Consider the following 24,464-nt stretch of genomic DNA (forward strand, 5'->3'; position numbering starts at 1 on the left):
GCTACTCTAACAAGGTCATCTCCACTCTCTTGCAGGCCCGCAAGCGGTCCACCTCCACAGCTTATGCTCGGATCTGGCGCAAGTTTGAGGCGTGATGTGTTTCAAAGGCGATCACACCCATGCGGGCTACAGTCTCGCCGGTGCTGGACTTTTTGCAGGATGGCTTACAAAAAGGCCTGGCTTACAATTCCCTGCGGGTGCAAGTGGCAGCATTGGCATGCTTTCGAGGGAAAGTCTCGGGCTTATCCCTTGCTGCTCATCAGGACATTGCCCGATTTCTCAGAGGGGTGCTTAGGCTCCGTCCTCCCATCCGGTTGCCCTGTTCGGCCTGGAACCTGGGGCTGGTATTAAAGGCTCTCCAGCATTCGCCTTTTGAGCTGCTTAAGCGAGCTTCAGAGAAGGATGTTACTCTCAAGACAGTCTTTGGTGGCCATGACATCAGCTAGACGTGTGTCTGAGCTTCAGGCGCTGTCCTGTTGGGACCCTTTTCTGCAATTCTCGGAGTCCAGAGTAACGGTACGTACAGTACCCTCCTTCCTGCCTAAAGTAGTTTCAGCGTTTCACCTGAACCAGCCCATTTTTCTTCCTTCTTTTTCTAGGGAAGATTTTCCGGATTCCTTTGGGCAATTACATCTTTTGGATGTCCACAGGGCTCTGTTGCAGTATCTACAGATGTCAAATGACTTCAGGACCTCTGATCACCTTTTTGTATTGTTGTCAGGTCCTCGACGCGGGGGTCCAGCGTGTAAGGCCACTATAGCCCGTTGGCTCAAGGAAGTCATTTTTTCTGCGTATCTGCTTTCAGGGCGGTCTCCGCGTTTAGGGCGCATTCCATGAGAGCGCTTTCCTCCTCGTGGGCGGAAACGGGAGCACTCTGACTTCAAGAGATCTGTAGTGCGGCTACTTGGGCTTCTCAGCTCTCATTTGTCCGGCATTACAGGCTGGATGTTGCAGCGAAGCAGGATGCGCATTTGGAGCGCAGGTGCTTGCTCGTGGAGTGGCCTGTTCCCACCCTAAGTAGGGAGTGCTTTTGTACATCCCATCAGTTAATGGATTCATCTGCTGCTGATGACAAGGAAGGGAAAATTAGGTTCTTACCTTGGTAATTTTCTTTCCTTTAGTCACAGCAGATGAATCCATGATCCCTCCCTGACTGACTTTGTTGTTGTTTGTTCAGTTCTTCCATGCAGATATATATCTCATCGGGAGAAGTTGGAAACCAGTTTTCAGGATTTTTACATGCTGTTTTATTACAGGAGGTTGAGATCGTCCCTCCTTTGTGTGATTATTGCTCCTGTTCTGGGGCGTTTGTTCGCTGTGAGTAACGTTTGTTATCCTACCTTTATGATTCACTCTGCTTTGGAAATTTCAAATACTGAAGGCAGATGGGGCTAGCCGTCCAACAGTCACTGTGGTTTTTCAGTGTTCTCTATCTCCACCTGCTGGTAGGCGGATACAACCCATCAGTTAATTGATTCATCTGCTGTGACTAAAGGAAAGAAAATTACCTAGGTAAGAACCTAATTTTACCTTATGTGAGTATTTGATGGCATCATATTACTCTATAGGATCTTCAGTATATCTAGGTAAATTTTTCCTTCCATAGGTTGTTTGTATATTTTTTCCTCAAATCTGAATTTTCTGTGTTTAAAAGTGCCTCTGCTGTCTCTTTAATGCTGACGTAGGTGTTGCAACCCTAATATTTTTAACTTTCCCTACCACACCTATCCTGCCTTAACCCTGCCCACCTTAGCCTTCTCAAACAGTTGAGTCACCAAACGCCTATGATCATGACAAGCATGTGTACTTGTTTGTAGACTGAGCATAGTCATTCCTGTATACTTTATATATTACTTTATAAAATACATATGCATACCTCCTATGTTCAACTTACTTATCCGATAACCCCATTAATTTTGCATTTTGAGTGAAACTGTATATTCTTCTTATGACTTTGTAATTCTTTATATTCTTACTATGTAAGCCGCATTGAGCCTGCCATGTGTGGGAAAGCGCGGGGTACAAATGTAATAAATACACTGAAAGTACATGCATATGTTTGTGCCTACTTTGGATTAGGTGTTGTGCATGATCATTTTTGTACTTTTGGAAACAATTGTGGGTGCCTATATGTTCCTTCATAAAATAGAAGCTTTTATTTCAAATTTTTGTAGATGCTTTATTATAAAATTACCCCCATGATATTTAAATGTAAAACTGGTGATTGTTTATGAAATGTCTTTTTTTATGTTCTTAAAGGTAACCACACCTGCTTTTCCTGTAAGGTTCCTGGCACAGATGTGAAACGCTGCTCTGTCAATACTTGTGGCAAGTTTTACCACGAGGCCTGTGTTCGCAAATTCTCAACGGCCATCTACGAGTCCAGGGGATTCCGCTGCCCTCAGCACTGCTGCACCGCATGTTCCATTGACAAGGATATCCACAAGGCAAGCAAAGGTGAGAGGCAGTGAGAGTCTGATGGACTTGAACCTCAGCTGTTGTACTTAATTTTGTGGCTATAATGGGTCCTAGAAGAGAGTGAACATTTTGTAGGCTGTGAGAGATGGCATTAGACAAGTGTAAAATGTTTCCTTTTTCAGGTACATTCAAAACAAGAAGACTGTGAGAGGGGGGGAGTCAGTTGGACCAGTTAATGATCAAGGGGTAACGGATGTACTCAAACAGGACAGGGCTATTCTCCGAGGACAAGCAGGCTGCTTGTTCTCACTGATGAGTGACATCCTCGGCAGCCCCTCCAATCGGAATCTTCCTAGCAAAGTCCTTTGCTAGCTCTCGCGCGTCCGCGCGCACCGCGCATGCGCGGCCGTCTTCCCGCCCGAAACCGGCTCGAGCCGGCCAGTCTTCTTTCGTCCGCACTCGGTACGGCTGTGTTTTTTGTCGTGTCGAGCCCCGGAGAGTCGACCTCGCGCGTCCGTTTTATATTGACGTGTTTTTCTTCGGAAAAGTTCTGTAAATTTGTCGGGAAGTGCTCCGAAAACCCCCTTGGGTCTCGTTTTCCCTTCCCGTATTTCCAGTTTTTGCCCCGGTAAGTTTTCTTTCGTCGTCGGGGTAGGCCTTCTTTCGGCCTCGGTCGAGATTTTTTCTCCCTTAAAGTTTTGGTGCTCCAAATTCGTCATTTCGGATTTTGACTTCGCCGGCGTGATTTTTCCGCCCATGACATCGAAGCCTTCCAGCGGCTTCAAGAAGTGCACCCAGTGCGCCCGGGTAATCTCGCTCACTGATAGGCACTCTTCGTGTCTTCAGTGTCTGGGGGCCGAGCACCGTCCCCAGAACTGTAGTCTGTGTTCCCTGTTACAAAGGCGGACTCAAGTAGCGAGATTAGCCCAGTGGAACGTTTTGTTCTCGGGCTCTTCGTCGGCATCGGCGCCGGGGTCATCGTGTGCATCGACGTCATCAGCGTCCAGACCTTCACCCTTGGCTGCCAGTGCATCGAGTGCATCGAGGCATCGGCCCTCTGCATCGGCGCCGAGACATCGGATAGCTGCATCGACGTCGGTGGTACCGGGACCTCGTCTCCTGATGTCGTCAGACGGTGGTGCATCGAGTGGAGTGCAGGTGAGGGCTGTCCATTCCCCTGCTGGTGGCGGTGAGCCCTCGGGTGGGTCTCCTCCTACCCAGAGGGCTCCTGCGGTACAGCCCCCCCGAGATCGACCCTCTTTGGTCTCGGCCCCGAGGAAGCGATGGATGGATTCTACGTCCTCCTCGTCGGTGCCGGGGAGCTCCGGTGACATGCTTCGGAAGAAGTCGAAGAAGCATCGACACCGGTCCCCTCCCCGTGTCGGCACCGAGAGCTCTGGGTCGCCGAGGGAGTCGGCACCCAGCAGGCATCGGCACCGAGAGGACCGCTCACCCTCTGTTCAGGAGGTGTCGATGCGCTCCACTCTGGACAGCCCGGAACAGCCTCCACGCCCGGAACAGGTTCTGACGTCGACGCCTGCATCGACCTCCATGCCTTTCTCTGCAGCCGCTCTGAACGAGAGCCTCCGGGCCGTTCTCCCAGAGATTCTGGGAGAGCTGTTGCGCCCTACCCCTCCGGTACCGGCGGTGCTTGCGCCTCCGGTACCGTCGAGCGTGGCGCCGGCTGGCCCATCGCCCGGGGTGAGGTCCCCGACGTCGGTACCGCGTGCGGTGCCGACTGCGGCCACCTCCCAGGAGGGCTCCCCGACTACGTCGGCGGAGGGAGCTTCGCCGATGCGGGCGAGGGAGTCTACCTCTCGACGCCCCCATCGTGGACGTGGCTCCACAGAGTCGAGCCGGGCGCGGTTGCAGACGCAGGTCCGTGAACTTGTGTCTGACACCGAGGGTGAGGCCTCGTGGGAAGAAGAAGAAGACCCCAGATATTTCTCTGACGAGGAGTCTGAGGGTCTTCCTTCTGATCCCACTCCCTCTCCTGAAAGACAGCTTTCTCCTCCCGAGAGTCTGTCTTTTGCTTCCTTTGTCCGGGAGATGTCTACGGCCATCCCCTTCCCGGTGGTTGTGGAGGACGAGCCCAGGGCTGAAATGTTTGAGCTCCTGGACTATCCTTCTCCACCTAAGGAAGCGTCCACTGTTCCCTTGCACCATGTCCTGAAAAAGACATTGCTTGCGAACTGGACCAAGCCATTAAGTAATCCCCACATCCCCAAGAAGATCGAGTCCCAGTACCGGATCCATGGGGACCCAGAGCTGATGCGCACCCAGTTGCCTCACGACTCTGGAATTGTGGATCTGGCCCTAAAGAAGGCTAAGAGTTCTAGGGAGCATGCTTCGGCGCCCCCGGGCAAAGACTCTAGAACCTTAGACTCCTTTGGGAGGAAGGCCTACCATTCTTCTATGCTCGTGGCCAAGATTCAGTCTTACCAGCTCTACACGAGCATACACATGCGGAATAATGTGCAGCAGTTGGCGGGCTTGGTTGATGCTCTTCCCCCCGAGCAAGCCAAGCCTTTTCAGGAGGTGGTCAGGCAGCTGAAGGCTTGCAGAAAATTCCTGGCCAGAGGAGTGTATGACACTTTTGATGTTGCGTCCAGGGCCGCTGCTCAAGGTGTGGTGATGCGCAGGCTCTCATGGCTGCGTGCCGCCGACCTGGAGAATAGACTCCAGCAGCGGATTGCGGACTCGCCTTGCCGTGCGGACAATATTTTTGGAGAGAAAGTCGAACAGGTGGTAGAGTCTCTCCACCAGCGGGACACCGCATTCGACAAGTTCTCCCGCCGGCAGCCTTCAGCTTCTACCTCTACAGGTAGACGATTTTTCGGGGGAAGGAAGACTGTTCCCTATACTTCTGGTAAGCGTAGGTACAATCCTCCTTCCCGACAGTCTGCGGCCCAGGCTAAGCCCCAGCGCGCTCGCTCTCGTCAGCAGCGTGTGACTCAGCAAGGCCCCGCGGCTCCCCAGCAAAAGCAAGGGGCGAGCTTTTGACTGGCTCCAGCAGAGCATAGCCGACATCCAAGTGTCAGTGCCGGGCGACCTGCCAGTCGGAGGGAGGTTGAAAGCTTTTCACCAAAGGTGGCCTCTCATAACCTCCGATCAGTGGGTTCTGCAAATAGTCCGGCAAGGATACACCCTCAATTTGGCCTCCAAACCTCCAAATTGTCCACCGGGAGCTCAGTCTTACAGCTTCCAGCACAAGCAGGTACTTGCAGAGGAACTCTCCGCCCTTCTCAGCGCCAATGCGGTCGAGCCCGTGCCATCCGGGCAAGAAGGGCTGGGATTCTATTCCAGGTACTTCCTTGTGGAAAAGAAAACAGGGGGGATGCGTCCCATCCTAGACCTAAGGGCCCTGAACAAATATCTCGTAAAAGAAAAGTTCAGGATGCTTTCCCTGGGCACCCTTCTCCCCATGATTCAGCAAAACGATTGGCTATGCTCTCTGGACTTGAAGGATGCCTACACACACATCCCGATACTGCCAGCTCACAGACAGTATCTGCGATTTCAGTTGGGCACACGCCACTTCCAGTACTGTGTGCTACCCTTTGGGCTCGCCTCTGCGCCCAGGGTGTTCACAAAGTGCCTAGCTGTAGTAGCAGCGGCACTTCGCAGGCTGGGGGTGCATGTGTTCCCATATCTCGACGATTGGCTGGTGAAGAACACATCCGAGGCAGGAGCCCTGCAGTCCATGCAGATGACTATTCGCCTCCTGGAGCTACTGGGGTTTGTGATAAATTATCCAAAGTCCCATCTTCTCCCAGTGCAGAAACTCGAATTCATAGGAGCTCTGCTGGATTCTCGGACGGCTCGCGCCTATCTCCCAGAGGCGAGGGCCAACAACTTGTTGACCCTCGTCTCGCGGGTGCGAACGTCCCAGCAGATCACAGCTCGGCAGATGTTGAGATTGCTGGGCCACATGGCCTCCACAGTTCATGTGACTCCCATGGCCCGTCTTCACATGAGATCTGCTCAATGGACCCTAGCCTCCCAGTGGTATCAGGCTGCTGGGGGTCTAGAAGACGTGATCCACCTGTCCACGAGTTTTCTCGAATCCCTCTATTGGTGGACAATCTGGTCCAATTTGACTCTGGGACGTCCTTTCCAAATTCCTCAGCCACAAAAAGTGCTGACAACGGATGCGTCTCTCCTGGGATGGGGAGCTCATGTGGATGGGCTTCACACCCAAGGAAGCTGGTCCCTCCAGGAACGCGGTCTACAGATCAATCTCCTGGAGTTGCGAGCGATCTGGAACGCTCTGAAGGCTTTCAGAGATCGGCTGTCCCATCAAATTATCCAAATTCAGACAGACAACCAGGTTGCCATGTACTATGTCAACAAGCAGGGGGGCACCGGATCCCGCCCCCTGTGTCAGGAAGCCGTCAGCATGTGGCTCTGGGCTCGCCGTCTCGGCATGGTGCTCCAAGCCACATATCTGGCAGGCGTAAACAACAGTCTGGCCGACAGACTGAGCAGGATTATGCAACCTCACGAGTGGTCACTCAACTCCAGAGTGGTGCGCCAGATCTTCCAAGCGTGGGGCACCCCCTTGGTGGATCTCTTCGCATCTCGAGTGAACCACAAAGTCCCTCAGTTCTGTTCCAGGCTTCAGGCCCACGGCAGACTGGCATCGGATGCCTTCCTCCTGGATTGGGGGGAGGGCCTGCTGTATGCTTATCCTCCCATTCCTCTGGTGGGGAAGACTTTGTTGAAACTCAAGCAAGACCGAGGCACCATGATTCTGATTGCTCCTTTTTGGCCGCATCAGATCTGGTTCCCTCTTCTTCTGGAGTTATCCTCCGAAGAACCGTGGAGATTGGAGTGTTTTCCGACCCTCATCACGCAGGACGAAGGGGCTCTTCTGCATCCCAGCCTCCGATCCCTGGCTCTCACGGCCTGGATGTTGAGAGCGTAGACTTTGCCTCTTTGGGTCTGTCAGAGGGTGTCTCCCGCGTCTTGCTTGCTTCCAGGAAAGATTCCACTAAGAGGAGTTACTTCTTTCTGTGGAGGAGGTTTGCCGTCTGGTGTGACAGCAAGGCCCTAGATCCTCGCTCTTGTCCTACACAGACCCTGCTTGAATACCTTCTGCACTTGTCTGAGTCTGGTCTCAAGACCAACTCTGTAAGAGTTCACCTTAGCGCAATCAGTGCATACCATTACCATGTGGAAGGTAAGCCGATCTCGGGACAGCCTTTAGTTGTTCGCTTCATGAGAGGTTTGCTTTTGTCAAAGCCCCCTGTCAAGCCTCCTACAGTGTCATGGGATCTCAATGTCGTTCTCACCCAGCTGATGAAACCTCCTTTTGAGCCACTGAATTCCTGCCATCTGAAGTACTTGACCTGGAAGGTCATTTTCTTGGTGGCAGTTACTTCAGCTCGTAGAGTCAGTGAGCTTCAGGCCCTGGTAGCCCAGGCCCCTTACACCAAATTTCATCATAACAGAGTAGTCCTCCGCACTCACCCTAAGTTCTTGCCAAAGGTCGTGTCGGAGTTCCATCTGAACCAGTCAATTGTCTTGCCAACATTCTTTCCCCGTCCTCATTCCTGCCCTGCTGAACGTCAGCTGCACACCTTGGACTGCAAGAGAGCATTGGCCTTCTACCTGGAGCGGACACAGCCCCACAGACAGTCCGCCCAATTGTTTGTTTCTTTTGACCCCAATAGGAGGGGAGTGGCTGTAGGGAAACGCACCATATCCAATTGGCTAGCAGATTGCATTTCCTTCACTTACGCCCAGGCGGGGCTGGCTCTTGAGGGTCATGTCACGGCTCATAATGTCAGAGCCATGGCTGCGTCGGTAGCCCACTTGAAGTCAGCCTCCATTGAAGAAGGTTCCGCGTTAGGAGTTACGGATCAAGAAAGGGATCTGGGTGTCGTCGTCGATGATACGCTGAAACCTTCTGCTCAGTGTGCTGCTGCGGCTAGGAAAGCGAATAGAATGTTGGGTGTTATTAGGAAGGGTATGGAGTCCAGGTGTGCGGATGTTATAATGCCGTTGTATCGCTCCATGGTGCGACCGCACCTGGAGTATTGTGTTCAGTACTGGTCTCCGTATCTCAAAAAAGATATAGTAGAATTGGAAAAGGTACAGCGAAGGGCGACGAAAATGATAGTGGGGATGGGACGACTTTCCTATGAAGAGAGGCTGAGAAGGCTAGGGCTTTTCAGCTTGGAGAAGAGACGGCTGAGGGGAGATATGATAGAAGTGTATAAAATAATGAGTGGAATGGATCGGGTGGATGTGAAGCGACTGTTCACGCTATCCAAAAATACTAGGACTAGAGGGCATGAGTTGAAGCTACAGTGTGGTAAATTTAAAACGAATCGGAGAAAATTTTTCTTCACCCAACGTGTAATTAGACTCTGGAATTCGTTGCCGGAGAACGTGGTACGGGCGGTTAGCTTGACGGAGTTTAAAAAGGGGTTAGATAGATTCCTAAAGGACAAGTCCATAGACCGCTATTAAATGGACTTGGAAAAATTCCGCATTTTTAGGTATAACTTGTCTGGAATGTTTTTACGTTTGGGGAGCGTGCCAGGTGCCCTTGACCTGGATTGGCCACTGTCGGTGACAGGATGCTGGGCTAGATGGACCTTTGGTCTTTCCCAGTATGGCACTACTTATGTACTTATGTACTTATGTAAGCTGCGACGTGGTCATCTGTCCACACATTCACATCTCATTACTGCCTGCAGCAGGATACCCGACGCGACAGTCGGTTCGGCCAGTCAGTTCTTCAGAACCTGTTTGGGCTTTAGGATCCAACTCCACCCCCCGAGGGCCCTGTTTGTTCTGTTCCAGGCTGCACTCTCAGTTAGTTGGTAAATTTTTTAGGTCAATCTCAGTTATGTCCTCGCCATTGCGAGGCCCAATTGACCATGGTTGTTGTTTTGAGTGAGCCTGGGGGCTAGGGATACCCCATCAGTGAGAACAAGCAGCCTGCTTGTCCTCGGAGAAAGCGAATGCTACATACCTGTAGAAGGTATTCTCCGAGGACAGCAGGCTGATTGTTCTCACAAACCCGCCCGCCTCCCCTTTGGAGTTGTGTCTTCCCTTGAAGTGTATTGTCTTGCTACATACTGGACTGGCCGGCTCGAGCCGGTTTCGGGCGGGAAGATGGCCGCGCATGCGCGGTGCGCGCGGGCGCGCGAGAGCTAGCAAAGGACTTTGCTAGGAAGATTCCGATTGGAGGGGCTGCCGAGGACGTCACCCATCAGTGAGAACAATCAGCCTGCTGTCCTCGGAGAATACCTTCTACAGGTATGTAGCATTCGCTTTGTGTAAAGTCTAAATGAATCCTACGCTGATCATAGATTCATTTTTACCTATATAGGGAATCCATATTCCCTCTTTTTGCATACAAGGGAGGTGTTGAACAAGGAAATGTGCCTACTGGATAAATCTACTGGAGGTGAGGGCAGTGCAGTATGTCATCAATGCCTTTACTTCAGTTTGCTGGGAAAGAGTCCTTATACAGAGAGACAGCCAAGTAGCCATGTTCTACCTGAACATGTAGAGCACAAATGGCTCCTCTACTTTCTGCAAGGAAACACTAATATTGGGTCCATCTAACAGCTACATGCATTCCGAATTAACTTGCTAACCAAGTTAGTCCTGTGCTAGAGTCTCAAAGTGATCCCTGTACCAAGGGGTCGCAAACAACCTCTTTGCTGGGGTACTCAAGATCTCTTTGTAGCAGAAGACAGTGTGGGGTTGGAGGGGTTGGATGCTTTCCAACTTAATTCGAGTTTGGGACTCCTCTACGTGTTCCTACCTATCCTTCTAATCTCATGCACTCTTCTAAGGCTGAAAGATCCACATTTCCCCATTGTGGCTTCAGCAAGCGATGTTTTCATGTCTCTCCAGGTAGGCAGAAAGTTCACTGTATTGGTTGAAGGTGTTCCTCAGCGACAGGTGTTGATATTGCATGCGAACCTTTTATCTCTGGCTATGACAGTGTAGATACTTAAAGCCATCTGATTGCTATGTTCTGGCTCTTCTGTGGAATAGAAGATTCCTTTATTGTAATAGTTAAACTCTCCACCCATCAGTCTTATGAATTTAAATATAAGTGATTTCCAATTTGGTATGGAGAAAAAGGCCAGAACACCTTCCAGTGCTCCTCAGAAATACTATGGCCTTATATCTGATCTTTGTAATCTCAATAATTTGCTGTTGGCAGTAGCAAACTGGCCTTTCCATATCATCATGCTGATCAATCCATAGACTGGTGGGTTGTGTCCATCTACCAGCAGGTGGAGATAGAGAGCAAAGCTTTTGCCTCCCTATATGTGGTCATGTGCTGCCGGAAACTCCTCAGTATGTTCTCTATCTCAGCAGGTGGTGGTCACACACAGCAGCAGCTCTGGCTAGGTCTCCAAGCCTAATTTTTAGGTTTTGTTGAGTACCTGGGGTTGAGGGCTCTTCTTGAGCAAGTGCAAACCTGGTGGCGCCAGGTCCCTCCTTTTCTCCCCCCTCCCGCTGGCTCCGTTAAAAAAAAAAAAAAGAAATTTTGGACGTCATTAAGGGCGTTTATTTCGACGTTTATTTAAACGTTTATTGCAGCTACTCACTGGGACACCAGGTCGTTACAGCTCGGAGCGAGAAGCAGGTAATTTTTACCTTTTTATAGCGGGCAGGGGGTTCCCCGATCGATCTCCACGTGGCCTATGGCGTCGGAGGGCGAGGGCGTGAAGAATCGCTCCCTGGACAGCGTGTGCGCTTTTAGCGGGGATGCGGGGGTCTTAAAGTCTGATTTGCCCTTGTTGGGTGTCAGTTCGGAGGCCGGTCAGTCTCCCGGGTCTTCCTCCGGTGCGGCGGTTTTTCCCGCCATAAACGCCCATCCCCCGCTGCTCGCCTCCGCCATCTTGGCCGGCCACTCTGCTCGGACGGCTTCTTCTTGGGCCGCCCTTGAGTTGGGAGACGTTAATGCCTTGGCCGCCCTTGATTTGGGCGACGGCAAAAAAGCGGCTAAAGTTAAGCGCCGTTCTTCCTGGGCGGCTCCTTCGCGGAGTGTCGCGCTGGACGCCATCTTGGATGCGCAGCATGTTTCTCCCCCGCTCTTGCGAGCGCCGGTTGAGGGTGCGTCTAGGGCTGTGGCCCAGGCTGCTGAAGTGCACAGTCTGGGGGGTTTCTCCCCCGAGTTTATTTTGCTGCTGCATCAGGCCTTTCTTATGCAAAACGCTGCCCCTTCTCCCTTGTCCGATAAAGGAGTTGAGGCCCCCGGAAGTAAACGCCCTCGGGTGGATTCCCAGGCCTTAGAGGACTCTGTTTCCTCTGATGTAGATGAGGGCAGCGTATCTGAGTTCTCCCAACGGTCCTTTGGGGATTCCTTGGAGGAGACGGATTCCCGCTCGGATGGAGCGGATGACCCCTCTGCAGCACGGATCTTTCGCTCAGAGGATTTGCCCAACCTGTTAATGCAGGCCATGAGCATTTTGAAGATTTCCTCTCCGGAGGACGTCTCTCCCTCAGCCCCTGTTGGCTCCGCCATTATGCTGGGGACGAAGCGCCCGCCTAGAACCTTCCACGTGCATGCTGCCATGCACACCTTAATTTCGGCTCAATGGGATGTCCCGGAAGCGAGCCTTAAAGTGGCTAGGGCTATGTCCCGCCTCTATCCTTTGCCTGAAAGTGAACGGGAGGCCTTTCTGTGGCCTACCGTGGATTCTTTAATCACTGCGGTGACTAAGAAAACGGCGTTGTCGGTGGAAGGTGGCACGGCCCTAAAGGACGCCCAAGACAGAAGATTGGAGGCGGCCTTAAGGTCGTCCTTTGAGGCGGCTGCCTTAAGTTTGCAGGCCTCAGTTTGCGGCTCCTACGTGGCCAGGGCGTGCCTGACGATTGTGCAGCGGGCTTCCCCCTCGGATCCTTCCTTGAGGGCTGATTGGCCGGCTCTGGAATCGGGCTTGGCTTATTTGGCAGACTTACTGTATGATGTCTTGAGAGCCTCGGCTAAAGGTATGGCTCAGACAGTCTCTGCGCGGCGGTGGCTTTGGCTGAAACATTGGTCTGCGGACCACGCCTCTAAGTCCCGCCTGGCTAAGTTGCCTTTTAAAGGCAAGCTGCTCTTTGGGGTCGAGCTGGACAAAATTGTGACCGATCTCGGCACGTCTATGGGCAAGAGGTTACCAGAGGTCAGGGCTCGGGCTAGTGCTCGCCCCAGTAACTCCAGAGGACGGTTTCAAGAAGCCCGTCGGTACCGCCCGGGCAAGTCGGGCTCCTCTTCCCCCTCTTCCTTCAAGAGGAACTTCTCCCCCAAGCAGCATTCGTTTCGCAAAGACCACCGTCCCGGAGGTGCGCCCTCCGGTCCTCCCCCAGGGTCTCGTACCCAATGACGGGGTCCTGGTCCATGGCCCAGTGCAGATTGGAGGACGCCTGTCCTGGTTTCTGGGCGAGTGGACCAGGGTAACTTCAGACGCTTGGGTGCTGGAAGTCATCAGAGACGGCTACAAGCTAGAGTTCTGCCGACCCTTAAGAGACGGGTTTGTACTCTCTCCCTGCAAGTCTCCGGTCAAAGCTGTGGCAGTGCAGCAGACCTTGGACAATCTGATCCGCCTGGGCGCGGTCGTTCCGGTGCCAGAAAATCAGCTTGGCAAGGGACGTTACTCCATTTACTTTGTGGTACCAAAGAAAGGAGGTTCTGTACGGCCTATCCTCGACCTCAAAGGGGTCAATCGGGCCTTGAAAGTTTGGCACTTTCGCATGGAGACTCTCCGCTCTGTTATAGCGGCAGTGAAGGCAGGGGAGTTCCTGGCATCCTTGGACATCAAGGAAGCGTACTTGCATATTCCCATCTAGCCTCCTCATCAACGCTTTCTGCGTTTTGCAGTCCTGGGCCGACACTTCCAGTTCAGAGCCCTCCCATTCGGGTTGGCTACTGCTCCGCGGATCTTCTCCAAAGTAATGGTGGTCATCGCAGCCTTCCTGCGGAAGGAAGGAGTACAAGTCCATCCTTATCTGGACGACTGGTTGATCCGAGCCCCCTCTTATGCAGAGTGCGGCAAAGCTGTGGACCGGGTGATTACTCTTTTGAGCTCCCTGGGGTGGATCATCAACTGGGAGAAAAGCCAGCTGCGCCCGACTCAGTCCCTGGAGTATCTGGGAGTTCGATTCGACACCCAAGTGGGCAGAGTGTTCCTGCCGGACAATCGGATTGTCAAACTTCAGGCTCAGGTGGACCAGTTCCTAGTAGCCTCTCCGCTTCAGGCTTGGGACTATGTGCAGCTGTTGGGCTCTATGACGGCCACGATGGAAGTAGTGCCCTGGGCCAGGGCTCATATGAGACCACTACAACACTCTCTGCTGCAGCGCTGGACTCCGGTGTCGGAGGATTATACTGTGCGCCTTCCCTTGGACCCAGCAGTGCGCAAGGCGCTGAGCTGGTGGATGAAGACAGACAAGTTGTCTGCAGGGATGCCTCTTGTGACCCCGGAGTGGATTGTCGTCACGACGGACGCCTCTTTGACGGGCTGGGGAGCCCACTGCATGGGAAGGACAGCGCAGGGGCTCTGGTCTCCTGCAGAGGCAAAGTGGTCTATCAACCTCCTGGAACTCAGAGCCATTCGGTTGGCGCTTTTGGAGTTCCTCCCGGTACTGGCGTTGAAGCCAGTACGGGTCCTGTCGGACAATGCCACGGCTGTGGCCTATGTCAACCGCCAGGGAGGTGCCAAGGAAGCCATGAATCTATGCCAGTGGGCGGAAGCGAACCTGGAACAGCTGTCAGCGGCCCACATTGCCGGAGTCATGAATGTCAAGGCGGACTTTCTCAGTCGCCATACCTTGGATCCCGGAGATTGGCAGTTATCGGCTCAGGCGTTCTTGGACATCACGAAGCGCTGGGGCCAGCCGAGCCTAGATCTGATGGCGTCATCGGCCAATTGCCAAGTGCCGCGCTTTTTCAGCAGAGGACGGGACCCTCGATCTCTGGGAGTAGATGCTCTTCTCCAACAGTGGCCGACACAAGAGCTTCTCTATGTGTTCCCACCCTGGCCCATGTTGGGCAGGGTACTAGACCGGGTGGCAAAGCATCCGGGCCGGATAATCCTGGTGGGTCCGGACTGGCCCAGACGTCCCTGGTATGCGGACTTGATAAGGCTATCAGTGGACGACCCTCTGCGGCTGCCAGTGGAGCAGGGTCTGTTGCATCAGGGTCCCGTGGTGATGGAGGATCCCTCCCCCTTTGGTCTTACGGCCTGGCTATTGAGCGGCAGCGTCTGAGGAAGAAGGGCTTCTCAGACAAGGTCATCGCCACTATGCTGAGAGCGAGGAAGCGCTCTACTTCTACTGCTTACGCCAGGGTTTGGCGTACCTTTGCAGCGTGGTGTGAAGCAGGCTCACTTTCTCCCTTCACTGCTCCAATTTCTTCAGTGCTGGCGTTCCTGCAAGAAGGTCTGGAGAAAGGCCTGTCGCTCAGTTCCCTTAAAGTCCAGGTAGCGGCTCTGGCTTGTTTCAGGGGCCGCCTGAAGGGTGCTTCCCTGGCTTCGCAGCCAGATGTGGTACCTTTTCTCAAGGGAGTTAATCACCTGCGCCCTCCTCTGCGCTCAGTGGTGCCTGCGTGGAATCTCAAACTGGTGCTAAGAGCCTTGCAGAAGCCGCCTTTTGAACCCTTGTCGAGGGCATCTGTGAAAGACCTGACGTTGAAAGCAGTCTTTTTGGTGGCTATCACTTCAGCCAGAAGAGTTTCCGAGCTCCAGGCACTCTCATGTCGAGAGCCTTTTCTGCAGTTCACTGAGGCAGGAGTGACTATTCGCACAGTGCCTTCCTTCCTGCCCAAGATTGTTTCTCGCTTCCATGTGAATCAGCAGCTCTGTCTCCCTTCCTTTCGTAGGGAGGACTACCCAGAGGAATACTCTGCTCTCAAATATCTGGAGGTGAGACGAGTCATCATCAGATACTTGTAAGTGACCAATGATTTCCGGAAATCGGATCATCTGTTTGTCCTGTTTGCAGGTCCTCGTAAGGGTCTGCAGGCTGCTAAGCCTACAGTGGCAAGATGGGTCAAGGAAGCCATTGCAGCGGCTTATGTGGCCGCGGGGAAGGTGCCGCCTATCCAGCTGAAGGCTCACTCCACTAGAGCTCAGGCGGCCTCGATGGCAGAGGCCGGGTCCATCTCCTTGGAAGAGATTTGCAAGGCGGCAACTTGGGCATCGGCCCATACCTTCTCCAGGCATTACCGCTTGACTGTGGCTGCTCGGGCGGAGGCCCGGTTTGGAACTTCAGTGTTGCGGTCAGGGATTTCAATGTCCCGCCCTGGGTGAGTACTGCTTTGGTATATCCCACCAGTCTATGGATTGATCAGCATGATGATATGGAAGGTAAAATTATGTATCATACCTGATAATTTTCTTTCCATTAATCAAAGCTGATCAATCCATAGCCCCTCCCAGATATCTGTACTGTTTATATTCTGGTTGCATTTCAGATTCAAGTTTAGTCTTCAGTTCCTGTTCAGGAGGATTTCGTGTTCAAGTTTTTTCAATTGGATTCTTCCAGAGTTGAGACAAGTTTGTGTTACAGTGAGCTGCTGCATTCCTCTCCCCTCCGTTTTACGGGGTTGGATTGAGACATAAATTCTGCCGGCGCTCCCTCCCGCTTCGTGCGGCAGTAGGGCAGCTTTGTACCCTTCCCGCTTCGGCGGTGTTAGGGTCAGTCAGCTCCTCCCGCGGTTGCAGTTGCAGGATAAGCCAGATCCCCCTGCATCGGCGGGGTAGTGTCCCTCCCCCGCTCCGCGGGGATGAGCTGGACGGATTCCCCTCCCCCACTTGTGTGGGGATGAGCTGGGTTAATTCCCCTCCCCCGTTTCGGCGGTGGTGAGCTGGGCAGAGTGTCCCTTTGTGGGTGTAATTCTCTAAGTGCTGAGTCCTGCGGATGGAGCTTGGATATCGACATACTGAGGAGTTTCCGGCAGCACATGACCACATATAGGGAGGCAAAAGCTTTGCTCTCTATCTCCACCTGCTGGTAGATGGACACAACCCACCAGTCTATGGATTGATCAGCTATGATTAATGGAAAGAAAATTATCAGGTATGATACATAATTTTACCTTCTCTCATAAACCCAAATAAACCTAAAAAAACAGAAGCTACCTGGATCACAAGGAGGTAGAAAACTAATTCCTTTGCTCCTACTCTCTTTAGTATTTCTATCCCATTAAACAGAAGTCAATATACTTGGTGCTTACCTTGATAATAACCTTGCTTTCAGCTAACAAATCTTCAGTGGTGGCCAAGAAAGCTTTTTTTTCTTTTCTTTGCTCCTTGAAAAATCTGGCCCAGATTCTACTAGAAACAAACGAACTCCAAGTGCCCAATATTCAAAGGGATTTATTGGGATATGAGAGGCTCCTTCCTGGTCAAATCACGCTGAGCACCTCATGAGGGGATATTCAGTGGCACTGCTACTGAATATCCCTCCTGACTGCCACTGTACCATCCAAAGAATTGCTGCAGTCTGGGGTCGGTCTCAGAAGTTAGTCAGGCACTGGTACCCGCATAGTTAACCAAACAAGTATGGCCTCTTAAATAGCAGTCCTAACTTTACCCAGTTAACTATGGCAATAAATATTGACCATACTGGCATAATTTCCAAGTATTGCTGCTGATCCAGATATTCAGAACCAGGGCATGGCATGGCATTGAATATCTGGTCTAACTTAGCCGGTAGCAGTCAGTTTAAAAAAAAACAAACAAAAAAACCCACTACCACTAGCTACATATTGACCTGTAAATTTTCGTTCTTGTTTTTGTTTTAAATCTTCTAAACTATGTTAACTCTACACTAGTCTGAAACTTTTTTCCACTAAATGTCTTCATCTGGTTTAGAACACCACTGTTGAGCTTCTTCACGATGCCTGGATATTTGCCATGTCACATCATTGCTTATGGAACAACATTGGTTGTCCATTGTCTTCAAGTTCAAGAACTTGATATTGACCCATTATGCCCTATGCCAAGGTCTTTCCATATATCTTGTTTGCTTTGTTTGTCTCAAAATGTGCTTCCTTGTCATCAGCAGCAGATGAATCCATTAACTGATGGGTTGTATCCACCTACCAGCAGATGGAGATAAAGAACACTGAAAAACCATAGTGCCTCTTGGATGGCTAGCCCCAACTGCCTTCAGTATTTCTCTATCTCCCAGCAGGTGTGGCCATAGCTTGATCAGCTCCTGGATTTCAGACTGCCTGGGGTGGCTCCTGTGCTCTGCCAGTTGAGCAGGGGTGTTGTGGCTGGTGGTGCCCACTTTAAAGGCATATAGGTTCGCCCTTTCCCTGCCTTACCCATTCCCCCCTCCTCCCGGAGTCCCTCTGTTGCTGCCTGCCTCCAACTTTCCTCACAGCATTAAAAAAAAGTGCGCTTTTACTGCTTGGTGGTTCTGAGGCTTTTTCCAGAGATTCTGGTTCTGTGCAGCTTGACCGGAGCTCGTTGACTCTGTCTTCTGAGGTGAGAGTGGTGCCCAGCTCCTCCAGGGAGGTCACGCGGACGCTGTTCCGAACGGGGTAAGTTTTGGCGCAAAGCCGCCATTTTATTGCAATATTTCTGTCCAGTCGGGCGATGGCTGCTGAGGGAGTTAAGTTCTGCTCCCCTTGTGGTAAATGCAGATCAGCAGCGGAGCTGTGTAAAACGTGCTCCTTAGACGCTCACGTAATTCTGAGCATGGCAAGCGATGTTTCTTCCCGCTCGACGGAGCTGGCAGCGGGCGCCATTTTGGAAGCGCCACATGTCTCGACCCTCGCGGTTGCGGAGGAGTCTGAGTGTAGGGGAACGCCTCGTTTTCAGGCTGCCAGAGGAGCGCCTACATCCGTTTCTCCTAATTCGGAGGCGGAGAGCCAGGGTGAGTTTTTCTCCCTTGAGTTTGTGCTTTTAATGCATAAGGCGTTCATGCTGAAAAGAGCTCTGCCGCAGGTGTCTGACACTGTGTTGCCTCCTGGCTTTCCTCCGGGTGGTGAGGCCCCGGGGATGGCTTCAGATGTTATTTCCTCCCCCGAGTTGGGATGTGGGGAGTCTGAGGGGTCTGGTAGGCCCTCAGGCACGGATGATCCAGAGGAGGGTGTCTGTTTGCCACTGGATTTGGATGATCCCAATGCGGTCCAGATTTTCCACCGCTCTTATTACTGAAGCCTTGCAGGCCCTCTCGATTGATGATCCTGCAGAGGGCGAGGCCTCCTCTGTTAATCTTAGGATGGCAAGTACTAAGAAGCCTACTCGGGCCTTTCCGGTGCATGACTCCATCCAAGAGCTTATCTGCTCAATGGTCTGACCCTGATGGGCCGTTGAAAGTGGCCAGGGCTATGGGTCAGCTTTGCCCTCTGAGTGAGGAGCACTTGGCCCCTTTGGGGATGCCTAAAGTGGATGCATTGGTCACGGCAGTGACAAAAAAGACCACTCTCCCAGTAGAAGGAGGGGTCGCTTTGAAAGGCATGCAGGACTGGCGGCTGGAGTCCGCGCTGAAGCGGTCCTTTGAAATTGCCCGGGCATGTCTTTCCTGGTTACAACAGGCAGTGGAACAGTCCGCCGATGGTGCGGGATCCCTCTCTGAGGTTGCCCTGCGGATGGAGTCGGCCCTGTCATTTTTGGCTGACGCCCTTTATGATCTGGTCAGAGCTTCGGCTAAGCAGATGTCTGTGGCGATTTCTGCCTGCCGCCTTATTTGGCTGCGGCATTGGGCGGCTGACATGGCTTCTAAGCAAAGGCTGGTGAGGCTACCCTTTCGAGGACTCCTGTTATTTGGAGAGGAATTGGAGAAGATTGTGAAAGACCTGGGGGAATCTAAACCCCAGCAGTTACCTGAGGATAGGCCGAGGCCTTCTTCCAAATGTTCTGTGTTTCCCTCCTCTTCCAGACCTCGCTTCCGTGAAGCTCGCAGGTATCGCCTGGGGCGCTCTGCTGGGTTTTCTCAACGTACCCGTTTTCAGCAGAGGAACTCCTTTCACTCGGACAATCGTTCCGCAGGGGCCGGGTCAAGGCCAGGAGTTCAGGGCCGTCCTCCACAATGATGGGACGCCGGTCAACTCCTCCATGCCTGCAATAGGAGGACATCTTTCCCTCTTTCTAGAGGAGTGGACCAAGATTACCTCGGATCAGTGGGTCCTGGACCTGATCAGAGAAGGTTACCGACTGGAATTCAGTACCCCGGTGAGAGACGTGTTTGTGGAGTCCCGATGCGGCACTGCCGTAAAACGGGCGGCAGTAGAGGAGATTTTACAAGTCTTGTTGCACCTCGGAGTGGTGATCCCAGTGCCTCCCGCCGAACGCAGCTGTGGCCGCTATTCCATTTATTTTGTTGTGCCTCGAAAAGGCGGTCTTTCAGACTGATCCTCGACTTACGAAGAGTCAACGAGGCCCTCAGAGTATGACATTTTCACATGGAAACCCTGCTCTCCGTCATTGCGGTGGTTCAGCCAGGAGAGTTTCTCACGTCTCTGGACCTAAAAGAAGCTTATTTGCACATTCCTATCTGGCCTCCACACCAGCAGTTCTTCCGCTTTGCGGTGTTGTGAAAACATTTCCAGTTTTGGGCCTTGCCTTTCAGCCTAGCCACAGCTCCCCGTACCTTCTCCAAGGTAGTGGTGGTTGTAGCTGCCTGCCTTAGGCAAGAGGGTATCAGAGTTCACCCTTATCTCAATGACTGACTCATCAGAGTGGATTCGGCAACCGAGAGTTGTCTTGCCACAGCCAGAGTGGCGGCAGTCCTGCAGGCGGATACCCATCAGTTAATGGATTCATCTGCCGTGACTAAAGGAAAGAAAATTACCAAGGTAAGAACCTAATTTTCCATTTCTATTCCTTCTATCTTGAGAATTAGATTAGAATCGACTCATCATGATGCCTTTCGCTGTCTTACATCCTGCTTATGGATTTTTTGCTTGTATAATTATTTGGCAGCCCAGGCCTGAGACTTTGGTTCAGGCTCTAAAATGAGGGAAAAGCTTACAGGCCTGTGTGACTCCGACTTGAACTCTCAGTGTTGGAACACTGCAGAGAACAACAGGAAAACATAAGGGTGGGGGTCTAATGGATAGAGTGACATTATGTTCTGCAACACGGTGGGAAAAGGAGAAGTTGCGGTCAGTATAGCCAGGTGCAGGGTCTTGGCAAGCTAAGGTTGAGAACATGTTCTCACGATAGAGCTACTCATTAGCATAAGCCAATCAGTGACAACCATGACATAAATTAGATCCAATCAGATGGGCTTACTGTCATATTACTGATATCCTGTATGAACCTATAAAAGTTAGTGTATTTCCTGGTTTAAGCTAGAGAGAAGGGTTGCCATTCACTCTCTCCAGGGGAAACCAATGTGACCAGCAGAATTGACAAATTACCTAATTGCTTTCTCATGTAAAACCTTTTGATTGGTAAAAGAAATTATAAAAGACTAAGATTCAGATAGCACCTGTTTGCAGCTGGATTATTATATTCCTATAACTAATTGATTGTACATGCCTGTTGTCAATCACTGATTATGGTGTAAATAGAGACTATTTTTAATTGCAGAGAGATTAGTATTTTGAAATGAGGGACACCTTATTCTCAAAAGAATGGACTTAAGCAGATAATTGTCCAACCTTGGTGTCCATTTCTTTAAATTTAAGGATTCAATCAGAAGTAAATAGACAATGCTGAGGCACAACATGCTTCAGCAAAGTCTATGTCTGAGTAACCACTGTCCATATCTCATTATCAGAAATTGGAGAAGTTGTTAACTCAGCTGGAAAAATCACCTCTTTAGGAAAAAATGGTAGATGCCATAGGAGCATTCACTTTCTTCAAAGATTGCTCTTCAAGTACCAGAGGATTAACAAGTAAACTTGGCTGTGGTGGAGGAGGTCTAGCTGGGGGACTCAGACACTCCCTCTGAGGGTGAACTTAGCGATATGCCTCCCGAATAGGCATCAACCAACAGATGTCTATCCATAGGGCCTACAACTTTGAGAGTAGAGGTCACTGCCATTTCAGATTTATTCTTCCTCTTTTTCCCCTTACTACCACAATAGGAAAGGTAAATCTAACCCTACCAGATCTTCAACACTTCCCAGGGTGAATAGTATTCCTTGGTACCTCTGAACACTCCTCAGGGCTCCAAGCCCTGCAGCCCCATGCCACAGTGGTGACTCAGTCTTTTAGTAGAGAGGATTGATGCCTTCAGGTAACATCAGATGCATGGGCGTAGTTTGGGGGGGGGGGCGAGGGGGGCATTGCCCCCCAAAACACAGGGCCGGTGCAGCGCTGAGGCAGCTCTCCCTCTGTCCCACCCTCAGCTCCACGACCGTCAGCCCTCCTCTCCGTTCCTTCCCCCCCACCCCCTGACGCGTTGAACCTTTTATTTTCAGTGGCAGTGACGGTAATAAAGAAAAAAGCACTGCGGGCTCGCCTCCAGCTTCTCCCTTCCCTCACACAGTGTCCCGCCTTTGCAGAAACTGGAAATGCATCATCACAGAAGGCGGGGACACTGTGTAAGGGAAGGGAGAAGCTGGAGGTGAGCCCGCAGTGCTTTCTTCTTCACTGCCACTGAAAATAAAAGGGTTAAACGCGCCGGGGGGGGGAAGGAACGGAGAGGAGGGCTGTCGGGGAGCTGAGGGAGAGCAGGGAAAATCACTAGACATGGAGGGGAATGCAGGGGGAGAGAAGAGATCGCTGGACATAGAGAGGAGGGCAGGGGGAGAGAAGAGATCGCTGGACATGGAGAGGAGGGGAGGGCAGGGGGAGAGAAGAGATCGCTGGACATGGAGAGGAGGGGAAGGCAGGGGGAGAGAAGAGATCGCTGGACATGGAGAGGAGAGGAGGTCAGGGGGAGAGAAGAGATCGCTGGACATGGAGAGGAGGGCAGGGGAGAGAGGAGAATTGCTGGATATGGGTGGATGGAGGAGAGGGCAGGAGAGAATGGAGAGTTGCTGGACATGGATAGATGGAGGGGAGGGCAGGGGAGAGGAGAATTGCTGGATATGGGTGGATGAATTGGGACAGGGGAGTGAGGAATTTTGTTGGATATGGGTGGATGGAGGAGAGGGGAGAGAGGAGAAAGTGCATTCACTCTGCCGCTCCCCAGTACCTCTCCACTCTTGTCTCTCCCTACGCCCTTCCTCGGGTACTCCGTTCTGTTGATAAATCTCTCTTATCTGTCCCCTTCTCCTCTACTGCTAATTCCAGACTCCATTCCTTTTATCTTGCTGCACCTCACACCTGGAATAGACTTCCCGAGCCTGTACATCTAGCCCCCTCTCTGGCCGTTTTCAAGTCCAAACTTAAAGCCCACCTCTTTACCACTGCTTTTGACTCCTAACCACTGCTCACTTGCCCTGTCCTTTTATTCTCACCTCTCATTCCCTTACCCTTAATTGTTCTATCTGTCTACCTGTCTTATCTAGATTGTAAGCTCTTTGAGCAGGGACTGTCTTTTTTGCGTATGGTGTACAGCGCTGCGTATGCCTTGAAGCGCTATAGAAATAAGTAGTAGTAGTAGAATTGCTGGACATGGTTGGATGAATGGAGGGGGCAGGGGAGAGGAAATTTACTGGATATGGGTGGGTAGAAGAGAGGGCAGGGGAGAATGGAGAGTTGCTGAACATGGATGGATGGAGGGGAGGGAAGTCAGGAAGGAGATGCACATGGATGGAGGGGAGGGAAGAGAGGAGAAATGCTGGACATGGATGGAGTGAAGGGCAATTAAGAGAGGAAAAATGTTGGACAAGGATGGAAGGAAGGAAAGACAAAGGAAGGAGATGCACAAGGATGGAGGGGAAGGGAGAGAGGACAAACGCTGGACGTGAATGGAGGGGAGAGAAGACAGATGAAGTAGATGCACATGGATGGATGGAGGGGAGGGGAGTGAGGAGAAATGCTGGATATGGATGGAGGGAAAACTGCTGAATTTAAGGGCTGGATCGGAACACTTTGAGGGCAGGTACTGAAACTCGAGGAAGGATAGGGACAGAGCTACAGATGGTAGACAGGACGCTAAGGACACAGGAGGATGGTGGACATGGTGAGTGAAAAAATATCAAATGGAAAGAAGACACTGGGACCAAAGCTAATAGAAAAACCAAATGCTCAGACAACAAAGGTAGAAAAAAGTATTTTATTCAGAATGTATTAATTGGAATATGTCAACTTTTGGAAATTTGCATCTGTGGTATTTTGCATGTAAGTTTCAATTTTTCTAGTATTGCTGCATGCCGAGTCTAACTTCTTGAGTTCCAGTTCAGTATTTTGCATTCATATTTTTTTAATTTCTAGTTCTTTGTGTCATATCTGTTGTCATGTGTTTTTCATGTGTGATCAAGGTGCAGTATTATGCTAGTGTGTAGTATTTGCAGCCCTTTTTGTTTTTTTTTTCATTAGGTAGTATACTGGTGTTTTAGAGCCCGGTGTAATTACAGTGCTGCCTTTCCACGCATAAGATTGTAGCTCGTCGTGTCATTGGAATTAGGTCTGTTATGGTTTAGTAAGGTTATGAGTGGTTTTTTGCACAAGTTTGTGTATAGTGTTTTGCACTGGAGAGATTGTGTGTTGGCCTTACTGAGATGGCACCAAAACATCAGAATGTGACTGTTAGACAGACTGCATGGACCATGCAGATGTTTATCTGTCATCATTTACTATGTTACTATGTAAAATCAGTCTGAACTGGTGATTGGACACACAGGAATCTTATTAATGACTCCCGTGCAGTTTAGTCACGGAAATCTCTCATTAAAATCTTCTCTGACTGGACTCTACTCACTATGGGCACAAGTCTCCTTGTGGTCTAGTGGCCTCTTCGGGGGCAGGAAAGAGCCCTACTCTTTCTTTTCTGCCCACTGCCACTGCTCTTGCCAGTACCACCACTTCTTCAAAATAGCCACCGAGCTTTCAAGTGGCAATCTCATGAGACTACTGCAGGAAGTCTCAGTGACCATTTTGAGGGAACGCAGTGGTACCGGCAAGAGCAGAGGTACTCCTGATGCATGCCTCTGCACCTCCTTCTGGGGATGGAAAATGCTGATTAGTATGTATGTATAGGGAGGGAGGGAGACTGTAAGGTGGGTGAAG

At 51.4% G+C, this 24,464-nt stretch overlaps 1 protein-coding gene across 1 annotated transcript in view; it reads left to right on the forward strand.

Annotated features, from left to right (window-relative positions):
* The window catches only part of NSD3 (nuclear receptor binding SET domain protein 3), a 338,825-nt gene that overhangs the window by 188,736 nt on the left and 125,625 nt on the right, over positions 1–24,464 (forward strand). The window contains 1 exon segment of the mRNA XM_030201931.1: positions 2,260–2,457. Within this exon segment, the coding sequence (XP_030057791.1) occupies positions 2,260–2,457 (198 nt within the window).

Source organism: Microcaecilia unicolor, chromosome 4 (genome assembly GCF_901765095.1).
Source record: "Microcaecilia unicolor chromosome 4, aMicUni1.1, whole genome shotgun sequence".
Lineage (NCBI taxonomy): Eukaryota > Metazoa > Chordata > Amphibia > Gymnophiona > Siphonopidae > Microcaecilia > Microcaecilia unicolor.